General features: G+C 57.7%; 1 protein-coding gene across 1 annotated transcript in view; it reads left to right on the plus strand.

The window, feature by feature from the left end:
* PHRF1 (PHD and ring finger domains 1) overlaps window positions 1-27,568 on the plus strand; it is a 51,205-nt gene extending 23,637 nt beyond the window's left edge. The window contains exons 4-19 of the mRNA XM_038765377.1: window positions 1,210-1,460; window positions 1,704-1,787; window positions 3,549-3,691; window positions 3,817-3,902; window positions 4,357-4,532; window positions 5,555-5,684; window positions 10,562-10,692; window positions 10,932-11,119; window positions 12,196-12,315; window positions 13,620-13,774; window positions 14,397-16,326; window positions 16,364-17,043; window positions 21,473-21,627; window positions 23,010-23,297; window positions 23,427-23,555; window positions 27,027-27,568. Of these exons, the coding sequence (XP_038621305.1) occupies window positions 1,210-1,460; window positions 1,704-1,787; window positions 3,549-3,691; window positions 3,817-3,902; window positions 4,357-4,532; window positions 5,555-5,684; window positions 10,562-10,692; window positions 10,932-11,119; window positions 12,196-12,315; window positions 13,620-13,774; window positions 14,397-16,326; window positions 16,364-17,043; window positions 21,473-21,627; window positions 23,010-23,297; window positions 23,427-23,555; window positions 27,027-27,164 (4,784 nt within the window). The 3' untranslated portion in view covers window positions 27,165-27,568. The remainder of the gene's footprint in view (window positions 1-1,209; window positions 1,461-1,703; window positions 1,788-3,548; window positions 3,692-3,816; window positions 3,903-4,356; window positions 4,533-5,554; window positions 5,685-10,561; window positions 10,693-10,931; window positions 11,120-12,195; window positions 12,316-13,619; window positions 13,775-14,396; window positions 16,327-16,363; window positions 17,044-21,472; window positions 21,628-23,009; window positions 23,298-23,426; window positions 23,556-27,026) is intronic.
* The last annotated feature ends 221 nt before the right edge of the window (window positions 27,569-27,789 follow it).

The raw sequence follows: 27,789 nt of genomic DNA on the forward strand, positions 1-27,789 counted from the left end.
GGTTATGGGTTCTAATTCCAGCTCCGCCACTTGTCAGCCGGGTGACTTTGGGCAAGCCACTTCACTTCTCTGGGCCTCAGTTCCCTCATCTGTTCATTCATTCATTCAGTCATTCAATCATATTTATTGAGCGCTTACTGTGTGCAGAGCCCTGGACTAAGCTCTTGGGAAGTCCAAGTTGGCAACATCTAGAGGCGGTCCCTACCCAACAGCGGGCTCACAGTCTAGAAGGGGGAGAGAGACAACAAGACAGAACATATTAACAAAATAAAATAGAGTAAATATGTACAAATTAAATAAATAAATATTCATTCATTCAATCGTATTTATTGAGCGCCTACTGTGTGCAGAGCACTGGACTAAGCGCTTGGGAAGTCCAAGTTGGCAACATCTAGAGACGGTCCCTACCCAACAGCGGGCTCACAGTCTAGGAGGGGGAGAGAGACCACAAGACAGAACATATTAACAAAATAAAATAAATAGAGTAAATATGTACAAATAAAATAAATAAATAAATATTCATTCATTCATTCAATCGTATTTATTGAGTGCTTACCGTGTGCAGAGCACTGGACTAAGCTCTTGGGAAGTCCAAGTTGGCAACATCTAACATCTAGAGACGGTCCCTACCCAACAGCGGGCTCACAGTCTAGAAAAGGGGGAGACAGACAACAAAACAAAACATACTAACAAAATAAAATAAATAGATTAGTAAATATGTTCAAGTAAAATAGAGTAATAAATCTGTTCAAACATATACAGGTGCTGTGAGGAGGGGAAGGAGGTAGGGTGGGGGGGATGGGGAGGGGGAGAGGAAGGAGGGGGCTCAGTCTGGGAAGGCCTCCTGGAGGAGGTGAGCTCCCAGGAGGGCTTTGAAGGGAAAATGTTAAATGGGGATGAAGACTGTGAGCCCCAAGTGGAACAACCTGATCACGTTGTATACCCCTGGTGCTTAGCACATAGTAAGCGCTTAACAAACACCATTGTTATTATCATTATTATGTGGATTATGACTGTGAGCCCCACATGGGACAACTTGATGACCTCATATCTTCTCCAGCGCTTGGAACAGCGCTCGGCACATAGTAAGCACTTAACAAACACCATCATTATTGTTATTATTATTATTCCAAGCTGCCCCCGTCCCGTCCCGTGGACCCCTTAATGCCATTAAAGGTGCGGTCCATCCTTGTCCTGCCCCCCGCCAAGGTTCGGAGGAGGACGATGAGGACTACGGCCCGGAGGACGAGGCCCCGAGGGAGGGCTCGGCGGCGGTACCCAGAGGGAAGCAGGGAGCCGGCGGAGGCGGCGACGGCGGCGGCGGAGACCCTCTCAGCTCCGACGGCGACGAAGCGGAGAGCTGCCCCATCTGCCTCAACGGCTTTCGGGGCCAGGCGGTCGGGACCCCGGAGAGCTGCGCCCACTATTTCTGCTTGGACTGCATCGCGGAGTGGGCCAAAGTGAGGCCGGACCCCGGGGGGGCGGCCCGCAGAAGGCCAGCGGGGTTCCTCGTTCTCCTGGGCCCGGGGAGGGCGAGGACGGGTGAATCGGGGATCGGCGGGCACTGGGGCCTTCCCGCCCGGGATTCCCGTCGCGCCTGCCCGCCCACCCCGACTCCCGGCGGAAAGCCGCTGGGAGGGACCCCGGGCGGCCTCCCCTCTGCCCGCCCGTGACCCCGGTGCCCCCGTCCCGTTCCCTTCTAGAACGCCAACTCCTGCCCGGTGGACCGGATCACCTTTAAATGCATCTGCATCCGCTCCTGCTTCGGCGGGGAGGTCCTGAAGAAGGTGAGCGTCCCACGCGACCCGCGCTCCCCTCGGCCGGGGCCGGCCAAGCGATGGAAACCGCGGGATTTTGTCCAGCCCCACCCGGGGCTCGCCGTCCAACGGGGAGGGGGAGCTGGCGTTTTTACCCCCCTTTGTCCGGATGGGGACAGCTACTGTGTGCTCTGCACACAGTAAGCGCTCAATAAATACGATTGAATGAATGAATGAGACCGAGGCAATCAATCCGTTCTATTTACTGAGCGCTTACTGTGCGCAGAACACCTTACCGACCGCTTAGGAGAGGGAGACACAACAGAGGCGGTGGACACGTTCCCTGCCCACAACGAGCTCACAGTCTAGAGGGGAGATGGACATCAGTAGAAATAAATCAAAGGTGGAGAGGGGCATAACTGCTGTGGGGCTGAGGGAGCGGTGGGCGAAGGGAGCAAAAAAACGAAAAAGTGGGTCGGACGGGTCGCTGAGGTGGCTGGCCGTGCCAGGGGTACAAAGGGTCGGGAAGAGGGGTCCACGGCCGGGGTCTCTCCGTTTCCGTCCCTCAAATCCCGCCTCCCTCCAGTTGGTGCCCCGGTTCATTCAGTCGTATTTATTGAGCGCTTACTGCGTGCAGAGCACTGGACGTAGCGCTAGTACAGTTTGGAAGCAGATAGAGACAGACCCTCCCCAACAACGGGCTCAGACACCTTGCCATCTAGCGAGATGGGCACATGTGTGTGTGTTTGTGTGTTTGTGTGTGCATGCTGCCCATGGGATAAGGCGCCTGCTGGGCGGGGGTGCCCACCTGCTCAGGGAACCCCCCGCCCCCACCTTTCCTCTCCTCCCCCCTGCCCAAAGTGGCCCTGTTGGGTGCCCAGCCCGAGAGGAAATAGCCTCTTGACTTGGTGGAGAAGCAGCGTGGCTCAGTGGAAAGTGCTCGGCCTTGGGAGTCAGAGGTCACGGGTTCTAATCCTGCTCCGCCACTTGTCAGCTGGGCAAGTCACTTCCCTTCTCTGGGCCTCAGTTCCCTCATCTGGAAAATGGGGATGAAAGCTGTGAGCCCCACGTGGGACAACCTCGATTATCTTGTAATAATAATAATAATGATGATGGCGGCGGCATTTGTTAAGCGCTTGCTATGTGCGAAGAACTGTTCTAAGCGCTGCGGGGGGCGGGGAGGATACAGGGTGATTAGGTTGTCCCACGTGGGACTCACAGTCTTCATCCCCATTTTACAGATGAGGGAACTGAGGCCCAGAGAAGCGAAGTGACTTGCCCAAAGTCACACAGCTGCCAATTGTCAATTGACAATTGTATCCCCCACAGCGCTTAGAACAGTGCTTGGCACATAGTAAGCGCTTAGCAAATACCAACGTTATTATTAATGGGAAGCAGCGTGGCTCAGTGGAAAGAGCATGGGCTTTGGAGTCAGAGGTCAGGGGTTCAAATCCCGGCTCCGCCAGTTGTCAGCTGTGTGACTTTGGGCAAGTCACTTAACTTCTCTGGGCCTCAGGTACCTCATCTGTTAAATGGGGATTAAGACTGTGAGCCCCCTGTGGGACAACCTGATCACCTTGTAACCTCCCCAGCGCTTAGAGCAGTGCTTTGCACATAGCAAGTGCTTAATAAATGCCATTTTATTATTATTGTTATTGAGCTTGTCGTGGGCAGGAAATGTGTCTGTTTATTGCTGTTTTGGACTCTCCCAAACGCTTAGTCCAATGCTCTGCGCACAGGGACGCTCCATAAATCCCACTGACTGAATGAATGACCCTTGCCCCCGGCCAGGTCCCCGTGGAGAAGGCGAAAGGGCCGGACGGGGAGGAGGAGGAGGAGGGGGCGGAGGGGCTGGAGGACCCCACCTTCTGCGAGGTGTGCGGGCGCAGCGACCGCGAGGACCGCCTCCTCCTGTGCGACGGCTGCGACGCCGGGTGAGTGTCCGCGGGGGCGGGGGGCGAGGCGGGGGGTGAACGCGGGCATCGGCGGTGGGACCCGCGGGCCGGGACGCAGCCGGCTTCGGCGTCGCTCACGGCCCTCCCCGCCTCCTCCCGTTCAGCTACCACATGGAGTGCCTGAGCCCGGCTCTGAGCGAGGTGCCCGTGGACGAGTGGTTTTGCCCAGAGTGCGCCGCCCCCGCTCCCGGTAACGATCGCGCCCCGCCGGCGAGGACCGCTGCCTGCCACCGGGAGGGGCCTCATCTTCAATCAATCAATCAATCAATCGTATTTATCGAGCGCTTACTGTGTGCAGAGCACTGTACTAAGTGCTTGGGAAGTCCAAGTTGGCAACATCTAGAGACAGTCCCTACCCAATAGTGGGCTCACAGTCTAAAAGACTGTGATCTTCCCCCGGGGCTTCCTTGGGAGGGCATCGGGGGCAGCGCTGGCAGGGAGGAGCGGGGAGGGAAGTGGAAATCAAGAACTCGGGGCGGGGAAGGGAGACTTGTTGGCCAGCCCAACAGCCCCCTTCTCGGCGCTCGAAGGCCTGGAGGCGAGGGGCGAGGGAACCCCGAGGGCGAGGCTGGCGGTGCCCGGGGAGGGAAGGGAGCGCTAAGCCCGGGCGTCGCGAGTGAGGGTCGGCCTCTCCCTCCCCCGAGCCGCGGAGCGCGTGAGCGAAGAGGAGCCGTCCAGCCTGCTGGGGGAAGCGGTCCCGGTGCCCGGCCGGCTGCGCGCCAACGCGGGCCGCACCAGGGCCATCGCCCGGACGCGCCAGAGCGAGAGGGTGAGGGCCACCGTCAACAGGAACCGCCTCACCACGGCTCGCACCATCCAGGTAACCGCGCGGCCCCTCGCTCTCTCTTCCGCACGTGCTCCCCCGGGGCACCCCCCTGCCTGCCCAGGGCGCCCGAACGGCTGGGCACCCGGGTGCCACGCACACCACCACTTCTGTGGTTTTTGGGTTGTTTGTGCCAGGCACTGTACTAAGCACTGGAGTAGATTCAAGTTAGGTTGGACAGAGTCCCCGTCCCCAGGCGGGGCTCCCAATCTTCATCCCCATTTCCCAGGTGACGGAAATGAGGCCCAGAGAAGTGACTTGTCCAAGGTCACCCAACAGACAAGTGGCGGGGCTGGGATTAGAACCCAGGTCCCTGTCACTCCCAGGAGGTGTGTGCAGAGCACTGTACTAAGCGCTTGGGAAGTCCAAGTTGGCAACGTATAGAGACGGTCCCTACCCAACAACGGGCTCACAGTCTAGAAGGGGGAGACAGGCGACACATTTAATATGTGTCACGCACTGTTCACGTGGGGTAGATACGAAATAAATAATTACGGTATTTGTTAAGCGCTTACTATTCATTCATTCTATCGTATTTATTGAGCGCTTACTGTGTGCAGAGCACTGTACTAAGCGCTTGGGAAGTGCAAGTTGGCAACATATAGAGACGGTCCCGACCCAACAACGGGCTCACAGTCTGGAAAGCCACTTCACTTCCCTGTGCCTCAGTTCCCTCATCTGTAAAATGGGGATGAAGACTGTGAGCCCCACAGCCTTTTAACCTCCCCAGCGCTTAGACCGGTGCTTTGCACATAGTAAGCGCTTAATAAATGCCATCGTTATCATCAGTGGTGTTGTTAGAGCACTTTCCTGAGGTTCTTGAGCATTTCGGTGCTCTGGAGCAACAGATAGAGCACCTCTGACGGAGAATTTGTCCCGAGAAGGGCAGGGGAAATCGGTTTGGCTAAATGGTCCAGGCCAGGGGGCCGTGGTAACCCCGGTTCTCTCTCTCTGTCTCTCTGTCTCTCTCGCCCTGTCTCTCTGTGTGTCTGTCTCTCCCTGGGTGCGTCTCTCCGCAGCACGTGCCGGGGTACCTGATGTCCTCTCTGCTGGATGAAACCATCGAGGCCGTGGCGGCGGGGTTGAGCACGGCCGTGTACCAGAGGCCTCTCACGCCCCGAACGCCAGGGAAGCGGAAAAGGAAGATGGGTGAGTCCCGGCGGGAAACCGGCCCCGGCTCGGGGCGTGAGGGCCCGCGGCCCGTCTGGGCTGGGGGGCCGGCGGCTACAGCCAGGCACGACTGACTCCTATCCCGGCTCGGCTTTCTCTCCTTTCCTTCCGGTAATAATAATAGTGATGGTATTTGTTAAGCGCTTACTATTTATTTATTTTACTTGGACATATCTATCCTATTTATTTTATTTTGTTGGTATGTTTGGTTTTATTCTCTGTCTCCCCCTTTTAGACTGTGAGCCCCCTGTTGGGTAGGGACTGTCTCTAGATGTTGCCGATTTGTACTTCCCAGGCGCTTAGTACAGTGCTCTGCACATAGTAAGCGCTCAATAAATACGATTGATTGATTGATTGATTGCCGAGCACTGTTCTAAGTGCTGGGGTGGATACAAGGTAATCAGATTGTCCCACTTGGGGCTCACAGTCCTTCCTCTCCCCCTCGTCCCCCTCTCCATCCCCCCCACCGTCTTACCTCCTTCCCTTCCCCACAGCACCTGTATATAGCCCGGGCTTTGGAGTCAGAGGTCATGGGTTCAAATCCCGGCTCCGCCACTTGTCAGCTGTGGGACTTCGGGCAAGTCACTTCACTTCTCTGTGTCTCAGTGACCTCATCTGTAAAATGAGGATTAAGACTGTGAGCCCCCCGTGGGACAGCCTGATCACCTTGTAACCTCCCCAGCGCTTAGAACAGTGCTTTGCACATAGTAAGCGCTTAATAAATGCCATTACTGTTATTATTATTATTATTATTATATATATATGTATGTGCATATTTATTACTCTATTTTACTTGTACATATCTATTCTATTTATTTCATTTTGTTAATATGTTTGGTTTTGTTCTCTGTCTCCCCCTTCTAGACTGTGAGCCCACTGTTGGGTAGGGACTGTCTCTAGATGTTGTACTTCCCAAGCGCTTAGTACAGTGCTCTGCACACAGTAAGCGCTCAATAAATACGATTGATTGATTGCCAACTTGTACTTCCCAAGCGCTTAGTCCAGTGCTCTGCACACAGTAAGCACTTAATACGATTGATTGATTGATTGATTGATTAATCCCCCTTCTAGACTGTGAGCCCACTGTTGGGTAGGGACCGTCTCTATATGTTGCCAACTTGTACTTCCCAAGCGCTTAGTCCAGTGCTCTGCACACAGTAAGCGCTCAATAAATATGATTGAATGAATGAATGAATCCCCGTTTTATAGATGAGGGAACTGAGGCCCAGAGAAGTGAAGTGACTTGCCCAAAATCACCCAGCAAAGTGGCGGAGCCGGGATTAAAACCCACGACCTCTGGCTCCCAAGCCCAGGCTCTTTCCACTGAGCCATGCTGGGCTCCTGTGAGACTGGGGGCATTCATTCAGTCATTCACTCGTATTTATTGAGCACTTACTATGTGCAGAGCACTGTACTAAGTGCTTGGGAAGTACAAGTTGGCAACATATAGAGACGGTCCCTACCCAATGATGGGCTCACATTCTAGAAGGGGGAGACAGACAGTGAAACAAAACATGTGGGCAGGTGTCAAGTCATCACAATAAATAGAAATAAACCTAGAGGCACATCATTAACAAAATAAATAGAATAGTAAATATGTACAGGTGAAATAAATAGAGTAATAAATCTGTACAAACATATATGCAGGTGCTGTGGGGAGGGGGAGGAGGAGAGCTGTGAGCCCACTATTGGGTAGGGACCGTCTCTATATGTTGCCAACTTGTACTTCCCAAGCGCTTAGTACAGTGCTCTGCACACAGTAAGCGCTCAATAAATACGATTGATTTATGATTTATTGATGATGATTTATGTAGATTGATGATGATGAGAGGATAAAGGGGGCTCAGTCTTGCCCCCACCCTGTCCACATGGGCACGCACACACATTGTTGTCTGCCTCCCCCTTCTAGACTGTGAGCCCGTTGTTGGGTAGGGACCGTCTCTAGATGTTGCCGATTTGTACGTCCCAAGCGCTTAGTACAGTGCTCTGCACACAGGAAGCGCTCGGTAAATCTGACTGAATGAATGAAGAAATAAAAATAATGATAATGGTTCTTATTAAGCGCTTATTACACGCCAAGCATTCATTCAGCCTTATTTATTGAGTGCTTACTGTGTGCAGAGCACTGTACTAAGCACTTGGGGGAGGACGATAGTCATAAACGTACACATTCCCTGCCCACAATGAGGTGACGGTCTAGAGGAGGGGAGACAGACGTCAATAGAAATAAATAAAAGACTGATATGGACATAAGTGGTGTTTTTAGACTGTGAGCCCACTGTTGGGTAGGGACTGTCTCTATACGCAGCCAATTTGTACTTCCCAAGCGCTTAGTACAGTGCTGTGCACACAGTAAGCGCTCAATAAATATGATTGATGATGATGATAAGTGGTGTGGGGCTGGGTTGGGGGGAAGAGCAAAGGGAGCAAGTCGGGGCGAGGCGGAAGGGACTGGGAGGTGAGGAGAGGGGGAGCTGAATCTGGGAAGACTTCTTGGAGGAGCCGGGCCCCCAGTATTTCATTCATTCGATCGTATTTATTGAGCGCTTACTGTGTGCAGAGCACTGGACTAAGGATGACTTTGAAAGAATAATTGTCAGTACCCCAAGCACTGTTCTAAGAGCTGAGGTGTAGATACAAGTTCATCAGCCTGGACCCAGTCCCTGTCTCCCATGGGGCTCGCACTCTTATCCCCATATTACAGATGAGGTAACTGAGGCACAGAGAATCGCAATAATAGTAATGATGGTATCTGTTAAGCCGGGAAAGCGCTTAGCACAGTGCTCTGCACAAAGTAAGCGCTCGGTAAGTGCGATTGAATGAGTGAATGAAAGACAACAAGGTTATCAAGTTGTCCCACTTGGGGCTCACTGGCTTAGTCCCCATTTTCCAGATGAGGGAACTGAGGCCCGGAGAAGTGAAGTGACTTGGCCAAAGTCGCACAGCGGACGTGGGGTGGAACCGGAATTCGAACCCAGGTCCTTCTGACTCGCAGGCCCTGGGTTCTCACCACTAAGTCCCGCTCTAGACTTACTCTCCCCCTTCCCCCTCTTTCCACAGATTTATGTGTTGTTCTTGGGGGGGGTTCTCAGCTCCATGTTAATTAGTCATATTTATTGAGCGCTTACTGTGTGCAGAGCACTGGACTAAGGATGACTTTGAGAGAATAATTGTCAGGTACCCCAAGCACTGTTCTAAGCGCTGGGGTGTAGATACAAGTTCAACAGCCTGGACCCAGTCCCTGTCTCACATGGGGCTTGCACTCTTATCCCCATATTACGGATGAGGTAACTGAGGCACAGAGAATCGTAATAATAGTAATGATGGTATCTTTTAAGCCGGGAAAGCGCTTAGTACAGTGCTCTGCACAAAGTAAGCACTCGGTAAGTGCGATTGAATGAATGAATGAAAGACAACAAGGTTATCAAGTTGTCCCACTTGGGGCTCAGTGGCTTAGTCCCCATTTTCCAGATGAGGGAACTGAGGCCCAGAGAAGTGTAGTGACTTGGCCCAAGTCGCACAGCGGACGTGGGGTGGAACTGGAATTCGAACCCAGGTCCTTCTGACTCGCAGGCCCCGGGTTCTCACCACTAAGTCCCGCTCTAGACTTACTCTCCCCGTTCCCCCTCTTTCCACAGATTTATGTGTTGTTCTTGAAGGGGGGTTCTCAGCTCCATGTTAATTAGTCATTTATTGAGCGCTTACTGTGTGCAGAGCGCTGTACTCAGCACTTGGGAGAGCGTAATAGGATACTGCAGAAGCAGCGTGGCTCAGTGGAACGAGCCCGGGCTTGGGATTCAGAGGCCGTGGGTTCTAATCCCGGCCCCATCACTGATCAATCAGTCGTATTTATTGAGCGCTTACTCTGTGCAGGGCACTGGACTAAGCGTTTGGGAAGCCCAAGTTGGCAACATATAGAGACGGTCCCTCCCCAACAACGGGCTCACGGTCTGGAAAGTCACTTCACTTCCCTGTGCCTCAGTTCCCTCATCTGTAAAATGGGGTTGAAGACTGTGAGCCCCACGTGGGACAACCTGATCACCTTGTCTCCACCCCAGCACTTAGAACAGTGCTGGGCACATAGTAAGCGCGCAACGAATGCCATCTTTATTTGTTATTAAACAGACACCGGCGCTGCCCACAGCAAGCTGACAGTATAGATCATCAGCATCATCATCAATCGTATTTATTGAGCGCTTACTATGTGCAGAGCACTGTACTAAGCGCTTGGGAAGTACAAATAGATAGGGGCTTGCAGTCCAGAGCTAGAGCCTCACAGGGGGAGAGGGGGAGTGTGGCCCAATGGGTAGAGCCCGGGCGTAGGAGTCGCGGGTTCCTCGGTTCTTATCCCGGCCCCGCCACTCGCCTGCCGGGTGACCTTGGGTAAGTCACTTCACTTCAGTGGGCCTCCAGTTACCCCGTCTGTAAAATGGGGATTAAGATCAGAGAAGCAGCGTGGCTCAGTGGAAGGAGCCCGGGTTTGGGAGTCACAGGTCATGGGTTCAAATCCGGGCTCTGCCACTTGTCAGCTGTGTGACTTTGGCAAGTCACTTCTCTGAGCCTCAGCTCCCTCATCTGTAAAATGGGGATGAAGGCTGTGAGCCCCACGTGGGACAACCTGATCATCCTGTAGCCCCCTCAGCGCTTGGAACAGTGCTTTGCACATAGTGCCATCATCATCACGAGCCCCACGTGGGACAGGGACCGTTTCCAACCTGAATAGCTTGTATTGACCCCAGTGGTTAGTACAGTGCCCGGCACACAGTAAGTGCTCAACAGATACTGTGAGAAAGAAAACTAAACCCCACTGCCCCTGCGCGCCTCCCCACACCGTCCAACCTACCGTCCGGTTTCAGGCAGGAGGAAGAAAAAGTCCGGGAAGAAGAAAACCCCGGCCAAATCGGCCGCCGGGAGCCAGGGCCCGGGCTCACGGATCAAGAGGCGCAAATCCCGCAGGAAGAGGAGGAAGGGGAGGAAGACGATACGGGTGAGTCCGTCGGGGACCCGACACGGTCTCTGGAAAGGGTCTCCTTGTTTCCGAAAAGGAACCCCTTCCGCTGAGAACTCCCGGGTCCACGGGGGTAGCCGGAAGGCGGCCTACAGCAGGGGTCCCGGGTCTCTCGGAGGCCGGGAAGAAGATCGGATCGCCCCGAACTCCGTCGGCGGGGCCGGGGTTCGAAGGGCGGGGTCGCCCCCGGCCGACCGTCTGGTTTCTCCGGGCCCCAGGTGAGGAGCTCGGCGACGACCCGCTCGCGCATCGCCAGGACCCTGGGGCTGGGGAAGGTGGGGCGCGGCCTGCCGCTGCCCACCCTGAGCAGGCCCGTCCAGCCGTCGCTGGGCCTCATGCGGGCGGACATCGGCGCGGCGTCGCTGTCTCTGTTCGGGGACCCGGACGCGTTGGACGACTACGACAGGTGGGCCTGGCGGTGGTGGGGGAGCCTTGGCCTGCGCTTCTGGGATGGGGTCGGCGGGGAAGGGGGCAAAGAAAACACGCACGAGGCCGTGGATCACGACAGTCTCGGTGGCCCCATGGACCGTACGGCCCTTGTGGCTCAGGGTGGACCATCCCACACCCCTGACTCGTCCCTCCAGCAGTCCATCCAACACCCCGACTCTCCCCTGTCCATCCCCGACTCTCCCCCAGTGACCCAGGACGGACCATCCAACCCCGTGACTCTCCCCAGTTACCCAGCACAGACCACCCAACACCCTTGACTCTCCCCTGTCCATTCCCGACTCTCCCCCAGTGACGCAGGATGGACCCTCCCACACCTCCGACTTTCCCTTCTCCATCCCCGACTCTCTCCCAGTGACCCAGGATGGAGCATCCCACCCCCCTGACTCTCCCTAGTGACCCAGCACAGACCATCCAACACCCCTGGCTCTCCGTGCTCCATCGCTTGCTCTTCCCAGTCATCCTGTTTGCACCTAACTCTCCCCTTCCACCCCTGACTCTCCCCAGTGACCCAGCACGGACCACCCAACACCCCCGACTCTCCCCTGTCCATCCCTGACTCTCCCCAGTGACCCAACACGGGCCATCCCACTTCCCCGACTCTCCCTTGTCCATCCCTGACTCTCCCCAGTGATCCAACACGGACCATCCCACTTCCCCAGCTCTCCCCTGTCCATCCCTGACTCTCCCCAGTGACCCAACACGGACCATCCCACATCCCCGACTCTCCCCTGTCCATCCCTGACTCTCCCCCAGTGACCCAACACAGACCAGTCTATCCAGAGGCTGGTTCAACCCTGGGCTGTCTTAGGGGTGCGATTGCCGGGTAAGGGGCTCTCGGTAGAACGGTCCGGGGTTGAGGGAAATGCTGGGTTGGGGCCCAGACGACGTTGGGGACCCCTCCCATCCCGCTCCAACCAAGCCAGCCGGGGCCTGGCAGGGCTCCCCTCTCCGGCCCCGGACGGGTCGGCGGTGGGGCGGCTCCCGCGGGGACGATGTGGGCGCGTTTCCCGCTTCACCCGTCTGCCCCCGTAGCAACGAAGAGCCCCCGGCGCCCCCGGGCTCGCCCCTGAGTGCCAAGCGCAGGCTGCTGTCCCAGTCCGCCCTCCGCTCCCACCAGCCGGTGGCCAGACCCGTCTCCATGGGCGTCTCCAGGTAATAATAATAATAATAATAATGCTAATAATGGCATTTATTAAGCGCTTACTATGTGCAAAGCACTGTTCTAAGCGCTGGGGAGGTTACAAGGTGATCAGGTTGTCCCACGGGGGGCTCACGGTCTTCATCCCCATTTGACAGATGAGGGAACTGAGGCCCAGGGGAAAATCTGGCTCGGTGGATAGAACCCAGGCCTAGGAGTCAGAAGGGCCTGGGTTCTGATCCCGGCTCCGCCGCTTGTCTGCTGGGTGACCTTGGGCGAGACGCTTCGCTTCTGCGCCTCGGTGACCTCCTCTGTAAAATGGGGATGGAGACTGTGAGCCCCATCTGGGATAGGGACTGTGTCCAACCTAATTAGCTAGTATTTACGCCAGCTTGGAGCTCATTCATTCATTCAATCGTATTTATTGAGCGCTTACTGTGTGCAGAGCACTGGACTAAGCGCTTCAGTGCCTGGCACAAAGTAAGTGCTAAACAAACGCCACAGTTATTAATATTAACACCAAAGCCGCTCCTTGGGAGCAAGGGCCGTGTCTACCACCTCTGGGGTCTCGGGCTCTCCCAAGCGTTCAGTACAGTGCTGTGGATTTGTACCCTTGATTCGCTCCTCCCTCAGCCCCACAGAACTTAAGTCCACATCAGTATCTTCTGGTAATATCTGTCTCCCCCTCTGACTGTAAGCTCCTTGTGGGCAGGAAATGTCTGTTGCACCGACCTCTTCCAAGCTCTTAGTACAGTGCTCCGCACGCAGTATGGCGCTCAGTCAGTACGATCGATAGTAAGCACTCAAGGATATCCCTTGACGAATGGGCTGATAGCCGGGCATCTGCCTGTGCCCGCAGGGGGACGATCAGGCCCCGGCCTTCTGCCCGCCGAGCTTAACCCTCCCTTCTGAGCCGGGTGGCCCAGGTGGCCGGCATCCAGCATGGCTCAGTGGAAAGAGCACGGGTTTTGGAGTCAAAGGTCATGGGTTCAAATCCTGGCTCCGCCACCTGTCAGCTGTGTGACTTTGGTCAAGTCACTTCACTTCTCTGTGCCTCAGTTACCTCATCTGTAAAATGGGGATTAAGACTGTGAGCCCCCCCCCCCCCCCGCGGGACAACCTGATCACCTTGTAACCTCCCCAGCGCTTAGAACAGTGCTTTGCACATAGTAAGTGCTTAATAAATGGCATTATCATTATTATATTATGGGAGATGGCGTGGCCGGGGACGGGGGGTGGGGAGGCGATGCCTGCCCCGCATGACTTAAAGCCCACAGCGGGCGAGACGCTGAAGGTTCCTCTGGTCTCCCCACTCCAGGAGGGGCGTCCCGGCCTCGGCCCCCGAGCGAGCAGCCGAGGCCGCCCCCGTGCCCGACCTCCTGGGCAGCATCCTGTCCGGCCAGAGCCTCCTGATGATGAGCGGGGCCGACGTGGTCATCAACCGGGACGGCTCCCTCTCGGCCAAGAAGGCAGGTGAGGTGGCTTCCGAAGCCCTCCTCTCAGCCTCACTGTGAGCAGCTTCTTCATACTGAGGGCTTTTGTAACTCGTCTCTCCCTCCCTCCGTGTCTTTCTTGCTCCTCCTCCTCTCTTCATCCCTCCCCCTAATCCCTCCTTCTCCCTCATCCCTCCTTCATCCTTCCCCCTCATCCCATTTCCCTCATCCCTCCCCCTCATCCATCCTTCATCCTTCCCTCATCCCTCTCATCCCTACTCCATCCCTCCCCATCCCTCCATCATCCCTCCCCCTCATCCATCCTTCATCCTTCCCTCATACCTCTTATCCTTACTTCATCCCACCCCCTCATCCCTCTCCCCATCCCTTCGTCTCCCTCATCCATCCTTCATCCTTCCCTCACTTCCCTCATCCCTCTCATCCCTACTTCATCCCTCCACCTCATCCCTCCCCCATCCCTCCATCTCCCACATCCATACTTCATCCTTCCCTCATCCTCCCTCATCCCTCCTGCATCCCTCCCCGTCATCCCTCCACCTCATCCTTCCCTTATCCCCCCCTCATCCCTCCGTCTCCCTCATCTCTCCCTCTCCTTCATCCCTCCCTCATCCCTTTCCCTCCCTCTCTCTACCCTCCCGCAGCTCCAGTCTCCCTGCAGCGGAGCTGGGCCGGAGACTGGAGAGGGGCGGGCCGGCCCGGCCCACCGCCCCGAACGGGTAGTACGGACCCGGCGGCCAGCGGCCCCGCCCCGGACCCTGCCCATCGTCTGGGGTTGAACTCTCACACCAGGCCGCCCCCCAACATGTTCGCCGCCTCCTCCTCCTCCTCCTCCTCCGCCGCCACCACCTCTTCCTCCGCCTCGTCGTCCTCTTCGTCGTCGTCGTCCTCCTTCTCCACAGCCGCCGCCGCCACCTCGTCCTCCTCTTCGGCCTCCTTCGCCTCCGCCGGAGCCGGGGGGGCGGAGAAAGGCGGGGCCCCCCCTCCGCCGTGGCCCTCGAGGCCGGCGGTGAAGCTGGAGTTCTCCATGACCCCCCGCTCGGTCCAGAACTCAACCGGCGCCCCCAGGCCCAGGCTGAGGCCGGCGGCCCAGTGGAACGGGGAGGACGGGCTGCCGCCCCCCGGAGCCACCTGGTCCGGAAGGGGCGGGGCCGGGCAGCCGCCGGCCCGCCCCCCGGCCCCCCGGGCGGACATCTCCGACCTCCCCAGGATACCAAAGATCAAGAGAGAGGGCGGGGATGGCGACGGGCCCCCGGGCCCCGAGCCCGCCGCGGGGAACAGCCGGGGCGTGGACGGCCCCGCCCCCTGCATCAACCGGCTGACGGGCCGAGAGGGCTCCGGCCGGGGCGGCGGGGCCCAGGGCGGGCCCGGCCCGCGGGAGCCCGGGGGGCCCAAGCCGCCGGCGGGCGGGGGGGCCCCCTCCTCGTCCTCGTCGTCCTCCTCCTCCTCCGGAGGCCCCGCCCCGCCGGGCCCGGCCCGGGGCGGCCGGGGGCTGGGCCCGCCCTTCGAGAGCTTCCGGATCAACATCCCCGGGCACGCGGCCCCCGCGGGCCGGCCGGCCCACCCGGGCTTCTGCAACACGTTCCGGCCCGTGGAGCGGCGGGCCCAGCGCAAGGAGCCCGCCTCGGCCCTCTTCTCCTTGGCCAAGAGCAAGCAGCAGGTGAAGAGCGAGATGTACGACCCCTTCGAGCCCACGGGCTCGGACTCCAGCTCGCCGGCCGGCAGCCCCGACCGGCCGGGCCCCGGCCCGCGCCCCTCGGGGATCACACGCACCATCTCCGTCCAGAGCCCCGAGCCGCCCGCCTTCCACACGGTGCGTTGCGTCACGTCCTACACCCTGGGCGGGGAGGCCGACGACGAGGACGACGCCGGCGGCGGCGGCGGGGGCCCGGCCGGCCCCGCCCCGCCCCCGGCCGACCCCTTCTTCGACGCGGGCGGCCGCACGGTGACCTGCGTGACGGTGGGACCGGCCCCGTCGCCCCCGGCGTCGCCGGCCCCGCTGCCCCCGGCCGCCGTCCACCGCATCGTGGAGCTGCGGTCGCCCCCGCCCTCCCGCTCCCGCTCCCGCTCCGACTCCAGCTCCCGGAGCGGGAAGAGGGCCGAGCGGAAGGCGGCGGCCGGGCGCGGGCGGTCCCGCTCCCGCTCCCGCTCCCGGGAGGGCAGCTCGCGCTCCACCTCGCGCTCGGCCGGAGAGGGCCGCCCCCGCGGGGCGCGGGCCCGGCCCCAGGCCCACCCGTCGTCCAGCGACGGGTCCGGCAGCCGCGAGCGCGGCCCCCGGAAGAAGGCCAAGGACCAGGGCCGCGAGAGGCGGCGGGCCCCCCGCCCGCGGGACCGCAGGCCGCCCCGCTCCCGCTCCCGCTCCGGGAGCCCCGACGGCTCCGCCCACGAGCCGGCCGAGGGCCGCAGGAAGAAGAGGCGGCGGCGGTCGGGCTCTCGGCCCCGCGGGCGCGAGGGCTCCCGCTCCAGCAGCCCCGAGCGGGGCCGGCGCCACGGACGCAGGAGGGAGCGCAGCCGCGAGCGCCGCCCCAGGAGGGACGGCGGGCCGCGGGCACGGGAGCGCCGGGCCTCCCGCTCGCGCTCCCGGGACAAGCGGCGGTGGCGGGCCGCCGAGCCCCGCGGGGGGCCGCCCGGCCGCGGGGCCCCGGGCCCGGGAGAAGAGGCCCCACTCCCGTTCCCGCTCCCGCTCCCGGGACAGGAAGCGCGCGGGGAAGGAGGAGGCGTCGCCCCCGCCCCCGGAGAAGGAGCCCGGGCCCGCCGTCACGGACGCGGCCCGGCCGGAGCCCCCGGCGACCGGCGAGACGGCGGCGGCGGCGGTCCCCGCCGCGGCCCCCGCCGAGGACCTGGACTACGGCGACACGGTGGAGGCGGACCACGTCTTCGAAGAGCTGTCGGGCGAGGCCGGCCTCTTCCAACTGGACGACATGAGCTCGCCCCCATCCCCGGACCCCACCGACTCCTCGCCCGAGAGAGAGCCCCTCCCGGGACCCCCCTTCCCGGCGGGCCCCCCGGGCCCCCTGAACCCGCCGGCCGGTCCGGGAGAGACGGCCCCCGCACCCCAGGAGGCGGGCCCCGTCGGGTGGGCCCAGGCGCCCGCCGCCCCCGGCTCCTCCGGGAACTCGGCCGGCGGCGGGGCGGAAGAGGACGGAGGCCCCGCGCCCGCCGAAAGGCCGGGCGGGGGCCCGAAGCCCGAGGGGGCGGCCTGTCCTTTGGCCCCCCTCCTCAAATCCAAGGCTCCCGTCAAGAGGGTCACCTGGAACCTCCAGCAGCAGGAGGACGACGCGGCCGCGCCTAGTGAGTCGTCCCCAACGCTCGGCTCCGCCGCGGCCCTCGGGGTGGGGGGTCCGGCCGACTTCCCCTTGAAAAGCCGGGGGGCTCAGTTTGGTCTTGTCTCCCCCTTTAAGACCGTGAGTCCACTGTTGGGTAGGGACCGTCTCTATATGTTGCCAACTTGGACATCCCAAGCGCTTAGTACCGTGCTCCGCACACAGTAAGCGCTCAATAAATATGATTGATGATGACAAAGGGCCCGGGCTTGGGTGTCCGAGGTCGTGGGTTCCAATCCCGGCTCCGCCGCTAGTCCGCTGCGTGACTTGGGGCGAGTCACTTCATTTATCAGGCCCTCAGTTCCCTCGCCTGTAAAGGGGGGGTGATAATAATGACGGTGGCACATGAGAAGCAGCGCGGCTCAGTGGAAAGAGCCCGGGCTTTGGAGTCAGAGGTCACGGGTTCAAATGTGGACTCCGCCACTTGTCAGCCGGGTGACTTTGGGCAAGTCACTTCACTTCTCTGGGCCTCAGTGACCTCATCTGGAAAATGGGGATGAAGACTGTGAGCCCCCCCGTGGGGCAACCTGATCACCTTGTAACTGCCCCAGCACTTAGAACAGTGCTTTTCACATAGTAAGCGCTTAGTAAATGCCATTATCATTATTATTATTATTATCATTATTATTTATTAAGCGCTTGCTATGTGCCACGCACTGTTCTAAGCACTGGGGAGGTTACAAGGTGATCAGGTTGTCCCATGGGGGGCTCACAGTCTTCATCCCCATTTTACATGGGGATGGTGACTGGGGGATGGAGACTGGGGTGGGGTGGGACAACCTGATCACCTTGGATCTACTCCAGCGCTTAGAACAGTGCTTGGCACGTGGTAAGCGCTTAACAAATACCATTCATTCATTCATTCATTCCCCTCCACGGGGCCCCCTCTTGGGTTTGGGTCCGGGGCTAACGGGGCTGCCCTGAGGCGGGGGGAGCCCCTGATTTTACGGGCGAGGAAACCGAGGCCCAGAGAGGTCAGCCACTTGGCCGCCGCCACTCAGCCTGCCGGTGGCGGAGCTGGGACCAGAGTCCCGGTCTCCTGGGCTCTTTCATTAATTCATTCAGTCAGTCAGTCAGTCGTATTTATTGAGCGCTTACTGTGTGCAGAGCACTGGACTGAGCGCTTGGGAAGTCCAAGTTGGCAACATATAGAGACGGTCCCAACCCAACAGCGGGCTCACAGTTCCCACCACCCGACCCCACCGCCTCCCTCCTCGGGGGCAGCCCGCCCGGGGCACCTAACGTCGGGCTCTCATCATCATCATCATCATCAATCGTATTTATTGAGCGCGTACTATGTGCAGAGCACTGTACTAAGCGCTTGGGAAGTACAAATTGGCAACATATAGAGACAGTCCCTCCCCAACAGTGGGCTCACAGTCTAAAAGGGGGAGACAGAGAACAAAACCAAACATACCAACAAAATAAAATAAATAGAATAGATATGTACAAATAAATTAAATAGAGTAAAAAAATATGCACAAACATATATACATATATACAGGTGCTGTGGGGAGGGGAGGGAGGTAAGATGGGGGGATGGAGAGGGGGACGAGGGGGAGAGGAAGGAAGGGGCTGAGTGTGGGAAGGCCTCCTGGAGGAGGTGAGCTCAGCAGGGCCTTGAAGGGAGGAAGAGAGCTAGCTTGGCGTAGGGGCAGAGGGATTGGGGGCATTCCAGGCCCGGGGGATGATGTGGGCCGGGGGTCGATGGCGGGACAGGCGAGAACGAGGTACGGTGAGGAGATCAGCGGTGGAGGAGCGGAGGGTGCGGGCTGGGCTGGAGAAGGACAGAAGGGATGGGAGGGAGGAGGGGGCCAGGGGATGGATGGATGGATGGATGGACAGCCTGGAAGCCCAGGGTGAGGAGTTTCTGCCTGCCTCTCCCATCTGCCCCCGCCCCTCCCGGGAGACCAGTTAGTTCTTGGGGCGTCCCAGCATTCGAGCCCCTGTGACGGCATCCCGCCGGCCTCTTGGCAACCAGTCGGTCAGTCGATCGATGGGATTTACATATTTATTACTCTATTTATTTATTTATTTTACTTGTACATATCTATTCTATTGATTTTATTTTGTTAGCATGTTTGGTTTTGTTCTCTGTCTCCCCCTTTTAGACTGTGAGCCCACTGCTGGGTAGGGACCGTCTCTGTATGTTACCAACTTGGACTTCCCGAGCGCTTAGTACAGTGCTCTGCACACAGTAAGCGCTCAATAAATACGATTGATGATGATGATTTACGGAGCTCTTACTGCATTCGTTCAATCGTATCTATGAAGCCCTTACCGACGTGCAGAGCGCTGAATAAGTGCTCTGTCTCCCCCTTCTAGACTGTGAGCCCGTTGTTGGGTAGGAACCGTCTCTATATGTTACCAACTTGTACTTCCCAAGCGCTTAGTACAGTGCTTTGCACACAGGAAGCGCTCAATAAATACGATTGAATGAATGAACTAAGTGCCTGGGATAGGCAAGGATAATGAGTTAATAATCGGGGTATTTGTTAAGCGCTTGCTGTGTGCCAGGCACTGTACTAAGCGCCGGGGAAGATACAAGCAGATCGGGTTGGAGACCGTGAGCCCCAGGGGGGACAGGGACTGTGTCCAACCCGATCTGCTTGTATCTTCCCCGGCGCTTAGTACAGTGCCTGGCACACAGTAAGCGCTCAATAAATGCGATTGAATGAATGAACTAAGTGCCTGGGATAGGCAAGGATAAGAGGAGTTAATAATAATCGGGGTATTTGTTAAGCGCTTGCTGTGTGCCAGGCACTGTACTAAGCGCCGGGGAAGATAGAAGCAGATCGGGTTGGACACAGTCCCTGTCCCCCCTGGGGCTCACGGTCTCCATCCCCATTTTACAGGTGAGGGAACTGAGGCCCAGAGGAAGTGAAGTGACTTGCCCAAGGTCTCCCAGCAGATAAGTGGCAGAGCCCGGATGAGAACCCGTGACCCAAGTCCCAGGCCCGGGCTCTGCCCGCTTCGCCACGCTGCATTGTGGTAGACACGTTCCCTGCCCACCACCAGCCTACGGCCCAGAGGGAAAGCGTGTCTCCTGTGGCTTAGTGGTTAGAGCCCGGGCCTGGGAATCGGAAGGTCCTGGATTCGAATTCCGGCTCCGCCACACGTCTCCTCTGCTAGTCGCTTCGCTTCTCTGGGCCCCAGTTCTCTCGTCTGTAACCCGGGAATTCAGACCGCGAGCCCCACGTGGGACGGAGACTGGGTCCAACCCGACGACCTCGTGTCTACCCCAGCGCTTTCGAACGGCGCCTGGCGCATAGTAAGCGCTTAAATAAGTACCGTCGTCGTCGTCCTCCAGGAGGCTTCCCAGACTGAGCCCCTTCCTTCCTTTCCCCCTCGTCCCCCTCTCCATCCCCCCATCTTACCTCCTTCCCTTCCCCACAGCACCTGTATAGATGTCTATATGTTTGTACAGATTTATTACTCTATTTTATTTGTACATATCTATTCTATTTATTTTATTTGGTTAGTATGTTTGGTTTTGTTCTCTGTCTCCCCCTTTTAGACCGTGAGCCCACTGTTGGGTAGGGACTGTCTCTATATGTTGCCAACTTGTACTTCCCAAGCGCTTAGTACAGTGCTCTGCACACAGTAAGCGCTCAATAAATACGATTGATGATGATGATGATGAGGGATAGTTATTACAGTTCACAGAGCATGCCGTCCCGTAGTCCCCCGGGCTCGCGGCTCCCCATCCTCCCCCTCTCCATCCCCCCTGCCTTACCTCCTTCCCCTCATCACCTGTATATATGTATATATGTTTGTACATATTTATTACCCTATTTATTTTACCTGTACATATCTATTCTATTTATTTTATTTTGTTAGTATGTTTGGTTTTGTTCTCTGTCTCCCCCTTTTAGACCGTGAGCCCACTGTTGGGTAGGGACTGTCTCTATATGTTGCCAACTTGTACTTCCCAAGCGCTTAGTACAGTGCTCTGCACACAGTAAGCGCTCAATAAATACGATTGATGATGATGATGATGATGAGGGATAGTTATTACAGTTCACAGAGCATGCCGTCCCGTAGTCCCCCGGGCTCGTGGCTCCCCATCCTCCCCCTCTCCATCCCCCCTGCCTTACCTCCTTCCCCTCATCACTTGTATATATGTATATATGTTTGTACATATTTATTACCCTATTTATTTTACCTGTACATATCTATTCTATTTATTTTATTTTGTTAGTATGTTTGGTTTTGTTCTCTGTCTCCCCCTTCTAGACTGTGAGCCCCCACTGTTGGGTAGGGACCGTCCCTAGATGTTGCCAGCTTGGACTTCCCAAGCGCTTAGTCCAGTGCTCTGCACACAGTAAGCGCTCAATAAATGCGACTGAATGAATGCAAGGAATGATAAGCGGCATCTTCACCCTCTTGCCTTCCAGGACTACCCTTCTACAGGCTGCCGAGGCTAAAAGAGGGGTTTTGGAAGGCCGAGGATTCCGGCCTGCTCCCGTTGGATCAGGTGCACTTAGCCAGGCCTCCTCCCACCAATTCCATCGTTCCCGAGCCCTTCTTTCCCGACCCGGACTCCTCTCAGGTGGGTGTCCCCTCCGCACGTCCCGCTCCCCATCCCGCCCCGGGCGGTCCGGGACCCCGGGGTCTCGGAGGCCCGTCTCGTCCGCTCCCTTCGGTTGGTTCACTCGCCTGCCCAGAGACCGGTGGTGGGTCATTTATTCGGTCAGATTAAGCGAGCACTTACCGCGTGCGGGGCACCGCACTAAGCGTTCGGGAGAGTAGACGCCCGTCTACTTGTTCCGTTCTGTTGTCCGTCTCCCCCTCCCAGACTGTGAGCCCGCTGTTGGGTAGGGACTGTCTCTATGTGTTCCCGATTTGTACTTCCCAAGCGCTCAGTATAGTGCTCTGCACACAGTCATCGCTCCGTAAATGCGATGGAGAGGACGAGAGAACAAGAAACGGACAGGTTCCTTGCCCACACCGAGCTGACAGTTTAGAGGACAGTCGACAGCCCAGTCAGTGGCGTTTGTTGAGCCCTTACTGTGTGCGGAGCACTGTACTAAGCGCTTGGGGGAGGACAAAAGACACATTCCCTGCCCACAATGACCTGATAGTCTAGTGGTTGAGGGGGCGGGGGGGGAAAGGGGCTGCCCTTAGGCCTGGGGCATCTTTCATTCATTCATTCATTCATTCAGCCGTATTTATTGAGTGCTTACTGTCTGAAGAGCACTGTACTAAGCGCTTGGGAAGTACAAGTCGGCAACATATAGAGACGGTCCCTACCCAACAATCAATCAGTCGTATTTATTGAGCGCTTATTGTGTGCAGAGGACTGTACTAAGCGCTTGGGGGAGGACAAAAGACACATTCCCTGCCCACAAGGAGCTTTTAGTCTAGTGGTTGGGGGGCGGTGGAGAAAGGGGCTGCCCTCAGGCCTGGGGCATCTTTCATTCATTCATTCAATCGTATTTATTGAGCGCTTACTGTGTGCAGAGCACTGTACTTAGCGCTTGGGAAGTCCAAGTCGGCAACATATAGAGACGGTCCCTACCCAACAATCAATCAGTCAATCAGTCGTATTTATTGAGGGCTTATTGTGTGCAGAGCACTGTACTAAGTGCTTGGGGGAGGACAAAAGACACATTCCCTGCCCACAAGGAGCTTCTAGTCCAGTGGTTGAGGGGCGGTGGAGAAAGGGGCTGCCCTCGGGCCTGGGGCATCTTTCATTCAATTGTATTTATTGAGCGCTTACTGTGTGCAGAGCACTGTGCTTAGTGCTTGGGAAGTACAAGTCGGCAACATATAGAGACAGTCCCTACCCAACAATCAATCAGTCGTATTTGTTGAGCGCTTACTGTGTGCAGAGTACTGTACTAAGCGCTTGGGAAGTCCAAGTCGGCAACGTATAGAGACGGTCCCTACCCGACAGCGGGCTCACCGTGTAGAAACCTGTCACCCCCACAGGTTTACAACCCCACCGTGCCCCTGCCCCCGACGCTGCCCTCCAACCTGCCGCCCTACGCCCCCGTCAGCCAGCCCACCGTGCAGTTCATCATGCAGGGGAGCCTCCCCCTCCTGGGGGGCTACGGGGCCGGGCCCAGTCTCACCCCGGACCCGGGCCCCCTGGAGCCGGGCGCCCCGGCCGCCGCCTCGGAGCCGGGCACCCAGGCCGCCGCCTCCACGGGCGACCAGGCGGCCGAGGACAAGGCCCCGCCGCCCAAGCCCGCCCTGGAGAAGACCAAGAACGAGGAGGTGAGTCGGGGGGTGGGGGGACCGGGCCCAGCCTGGCAGCGGGCACACTCACCCGCGCACCTCACCAGGTGCCCGGGCGGATTGTCCCGGGGCCGGCGGCTCGAGTGACCCCCGCTTTTTCCCTCCCAGTACCTGAAGAAGCTGCACGTGCAGGAACGGGCCGTGGAGGAGGTGAAGCTCGCCATCAAGCCCTTCTACCAGAAGCGCGAGATCACCAAGGACGAATACAAGGACATCCTCCGCAAGGCCGTACAGAAGGTCAGGGGGCGGGCGGGAGGGCGGATCGGTGCCCCCCCCCCCACCCCGGGGCTTTCGGTCCCGCTAATCAATCAATCAATCAATCGTATTTATTGAGAGCTTACTGTGTGCAGAGCACTGGACTAAGCGCTTGGGAAGTACAAGTTGGCAACATCTAGAGACAGTCCCTACCCAACAGTGGGCTCACAGTCTAAAAGGGGGAGACAGAGAACAAAACCAAACATACTAACAAAATAAAATAAATAGAATAGGTATGTACAGGTAAAATAAATAGAGTAATGAATATGTACAAGCATATATACATATATACAGGTGCTGTGGGGAAGGGAAGGAGGTAAGATGGGGGGATGGCGAGGGGGACGAGGGGGAGAGGAAGGAAGGGGCTCAGTCTGGGAAGGCCTCCTGGAGGAGGTGAGCTCTCAGTAGGGCCTTGAAGGGAGGAAGAGAGCGAGCTTGGCGGATGGGCAGAGGGACTGGGGGCATTCCGGGCCCGGAGGATGACTTGGGCCGGGGGTCGATGGCAGGACGGGCGAGAACGAGGCCTAATGGTGAGGAGATTAGCGGTGGCAGAGGAGCGGAGGGTGCGGGCTGGGCTGGAGAAGGACAGAAGGGAGGGGAGGTAGGAGGGGGCGAGGTGATGGATGGACAGCCTTGAAGCCCAGGGTGAGGAGTTTCTGCCTGATGCGCAGATTGATTGGTAACCACTGGAGATTTTTGAGGAGGGGAGCGATATGCCCAGAGCGTTTCTGGACAAAGATAATCCGGGCAGCAGCATGAAGTATGGATTGAAGTGGGGAGAGACAAGAGGATGGGAGATCAGAGAGAAGGCTGATGCAGTAGTCCAGACGGGATAGGATGAGAGCTTGAACTAGCAGGGTAGCGGTTTGGATGGAGAAGAAAGGGCCGATCTTGGCAATGTTGCGGAGCCGAGACCGGCAGGTTTTGGTGACGGCTTGGATGTGAGGGGTGAACGAGAGAGCGGAGTCGAGGACGATACCAAGGTTGCGGGCTTGTGAGACGGGAAGGATGGTAGTGCCGTCAACAGAGATGGGAAAGTCAGGGAGAGGGCAGGGTTTGGGAGGGAAGACAAGGAGTTCAGTCTTGGACATGTTGAGCTTTAGGTGGCGGGCGGACATCCAGATGGAGAGGTCCTGAAGGCAGGAGGAGATGCGAGCCTGGAGGGAGGGGGAGAGAGCAGGGGCAGAGATGGAGATCTGGGTGTCATCAGCGTAGAGGTGATAGTTGAAGCCGTGGGAGCGAATGAGGTCACCAAGGGAGTGCGTGTAGATCGAGAACAGAAGGGGACCAAGCACTGAACCTTGGGGAACCCCCACAGTAAGGGGATGGGAGGGGGAGGAGGAGCCTGCAAAAGAGACGAGCATGAACGACCGGAGAGATGAGGAGAACAAGGAGAGGATGGAGTCTGTGAAGCCAAGGTCAGATAGCGTGTTGAGGAGAAGGGGGTGGTCCACAGGGTCGAAGGCAGCTGAGATGTCGAGGAGGATTAGGATAGAGTATGAGCCGTTAGATTTGGCAAGCAGGAGGTCATTGGTGACCTTTGAGAGGGCAGTTTCCGTGGAATGTAGGGGACGGAAGCCAGACTGGAGGGGGTCGAGGAGAGAGTTGGTGTTGAGGAATTCGAGGCAGCGCGTGTAGACGACTTGTTCAAGGAGTTTGGAAAGGAATGGTAGGAGGGATATGGGGCGATAACTAGAAGGTGAGGTGGGGTCAAGAGAGGGTTTTTTTAGGATGGGAGAGACATGGGCATGTTTGAAGGCAGAGGGGAAGGAACCAGTGGAGAGTGAGCGGTTGAAGATGGAAGTTAAGGAGGGGAGAAGGGACGGAGGGAGAGATTTCATGAGATGAGAGGGAATGGGGTCTGAAGCACAGGTGGCTGAAGTAGCACTTGAGAGGAGGGAGGAGAGCTCCTCTGAGGATACTGCTGGGAAGGATGGGAGAGTAGCAGAGAGTGTTGAGAGCCGGGGGGGTTGGAGAAGGGGGGGAAGTGACACTGGGGAGATCGGACCTGATAGATTTAATTTTGTTAATGAAGTAGGAGGCCAGATCGTTGGGGGTGAGGGAAGGAGGCCGGGGGAGGAACCGGGGGCCTGAGAAGGGAGTTGAATGTACAGAAGAGCTGGCAGGGGTGATGGGCATGGGTGTCATTAAGGGAGGAGAAATAGTTTTGTCTGGCAGAGGAGAGGGCTGAGTTAAGGCAGGAAAGGATGAACTTGAAGTGAACGAGGGTGGCATGGTGTTTTGACTTTCGCCAGCAGCGTTCGGCAGCTCGAGCATAAGAGCGAAGGAGGCGGACAGTGGCAGTGATCCAGGGCTGTGGGTTAGTGGTACGAGAGCGGCGAAGGGAAAGGGGAGCGAGTGAGTCTAGCTGAGTAGAAAGGGTAGAGTTGAGAGCAATAATCTGATCATCAAGACTCGATAGAGAGGAGAGGGCGGCGAGGTGGGGTGTGAGACGCTCCGAAAGATGGATGGGGTCAAGAGAGCGGAGATCTCTGTGAGGGAGTAATATGGATTTACAGGGGAAAGGAGTGTGAGTGAAGAGGCAGGTGAGAAGATTATGATCAGAGAGAGGGATTTCAGAGTTGGTAAGGGTGGACACAGTGCAGCGGTAGGAGATGATGAGGTTGAGGGTATGACCAAGTTGGTGAGTGGGCGAGGTGGGGTGGAGCAAGAGGTTGGCAGCGTCGAGGAGAGATAGAAGGCGGGTGGCAGAAGAGTCATCAGGGATATCCATGTGGATGTTGAAGTCTCCGAGGATCAGAATGGGCATGGAGAAGGAGAGAAGGAAGGTGAGGAAGGGGTCAAAGTCGTTAAAGAAGTTGGAGGTGGAGCCGGGAGGGCGGTAGATGACGGATACAAGAATCTGGAGGGGGTGGGAGAGGCGAATAATGTGGGCTTCAAAGGAAGGGAAGGAAAGGGAAGGGGGAGGAAAGATAGTGCGAAAGCGACATTGGGGGGCGAGAAGGAAACCGACACCTCCTCCTTTTCCGGTGAGTCTGGGGGAGTGGGAGAAGAAGAGGCCTGCACTGCAGAGAGCAGCAGAAGAGACCGTGTCTTCTGGAGACAGCCATGTTTCAGTTAGGGCGAGGAGGAGTAGAGAGCTGGAAAGGAATGAAAGGGATCTTACTTAAAACGGAGCGGGGGTTCCAGAGGCCACAGTTGGCAGCAGCTATCGAGGGAGGGGAGGGAGGGGGAAGGGTGCGAGGGGTGGGGAGGGTTTGGGTTGGGATGAGTTGGCGGGGGCCTGGGCGGGGAGAGTGGGAAGGGGGGTGGCGATGGGAAAGGAGAACTGGGATGGGGTGAGGGCGGGGAGAAGGGGAGGGAGGGGGCCGGGAGGGAGGAGTGGAGGACTGACACTGGTACAGAGGGATCCTTGGTGGGGGGTGAGGGGGACTGGTCCCGCTACCGGCCCCGGAGGCCCTTGGGTGACCCGCCGTCCGCCCACCCCCACAGATCTGTCACAGCAAAAGTGGAGAGATCAACCCCATGAAAGTGGCCAACTTGGTCAAGGCCTACGTGGAAAAGTACCAGCACATGAGGCGGCAGAGGAAGGCCGGCCCCGAAGACGAGCCCCCCGAGGTGGAGAACTGAGGAAGACCCCCCCAAACCCGTCCGCCCCTGCCGAGCCATCGACGCCCGGCACGGGAGACGGGGGGCAGCGGCGCCCGAGGGACGAAGGAAGCCAGCCTCGGACGGACGGGCGGCGGGCGGACGCTGCGGGGACCCCCAGAAAGTGCTACTGTTTTCAGGGTTTAACTTGGATCACACTTTTTTGTTCCGGGGCCCCCCCACCCCCCGCCCTTCCCCAAATCCCTCCCCTCCGCCCGCTCCGTCCCCGACCGGACGGACAAACTCGGGGTTTTCGTTTCGTTTTTTTTTTTGTTTTGTTTTCGTTTTTTTAATCTGTATACAGTATATATATATATTATATATACACACCCGCCCTCTTTCTCACGGTGGTGTAATTTATCGAAATATGGATTGTCTTTAGAGAACGTCTAAGTTGATTTAATACTTGAAGCGGAGGAGAGTCGGGGTTCGGGGGGCGCGGGGGGCGGGAGCTGAACCTTTATAAACGGAAACTGCCGAAATAACCCCGAGCCAGAGGTGATGTTCATTCCGGGGGGATCTTGCCGGGCGGGCGGAGATCATCAACATCAATCTTATTTATTGATTGATTGATCTTGCCGGGCGGGCGGAGATGGGGCGTGAGGGT

The sequence above is a fragment of the Tachyglossus aculeatus genome, chromosome 22, assembly GCF_015852505.1.
Source record: "Tachyglossus aculeatus isolate mTacAcu1 chromosome 22, mTacAcu1.pri, whole genome shotgun sequence".
NCBI lineage: Eukaryota > Metazoa > Chordata > Mammalia > Monotremata > Tachyglossidae > Tachyglossus > Tachyglossus aculeatus.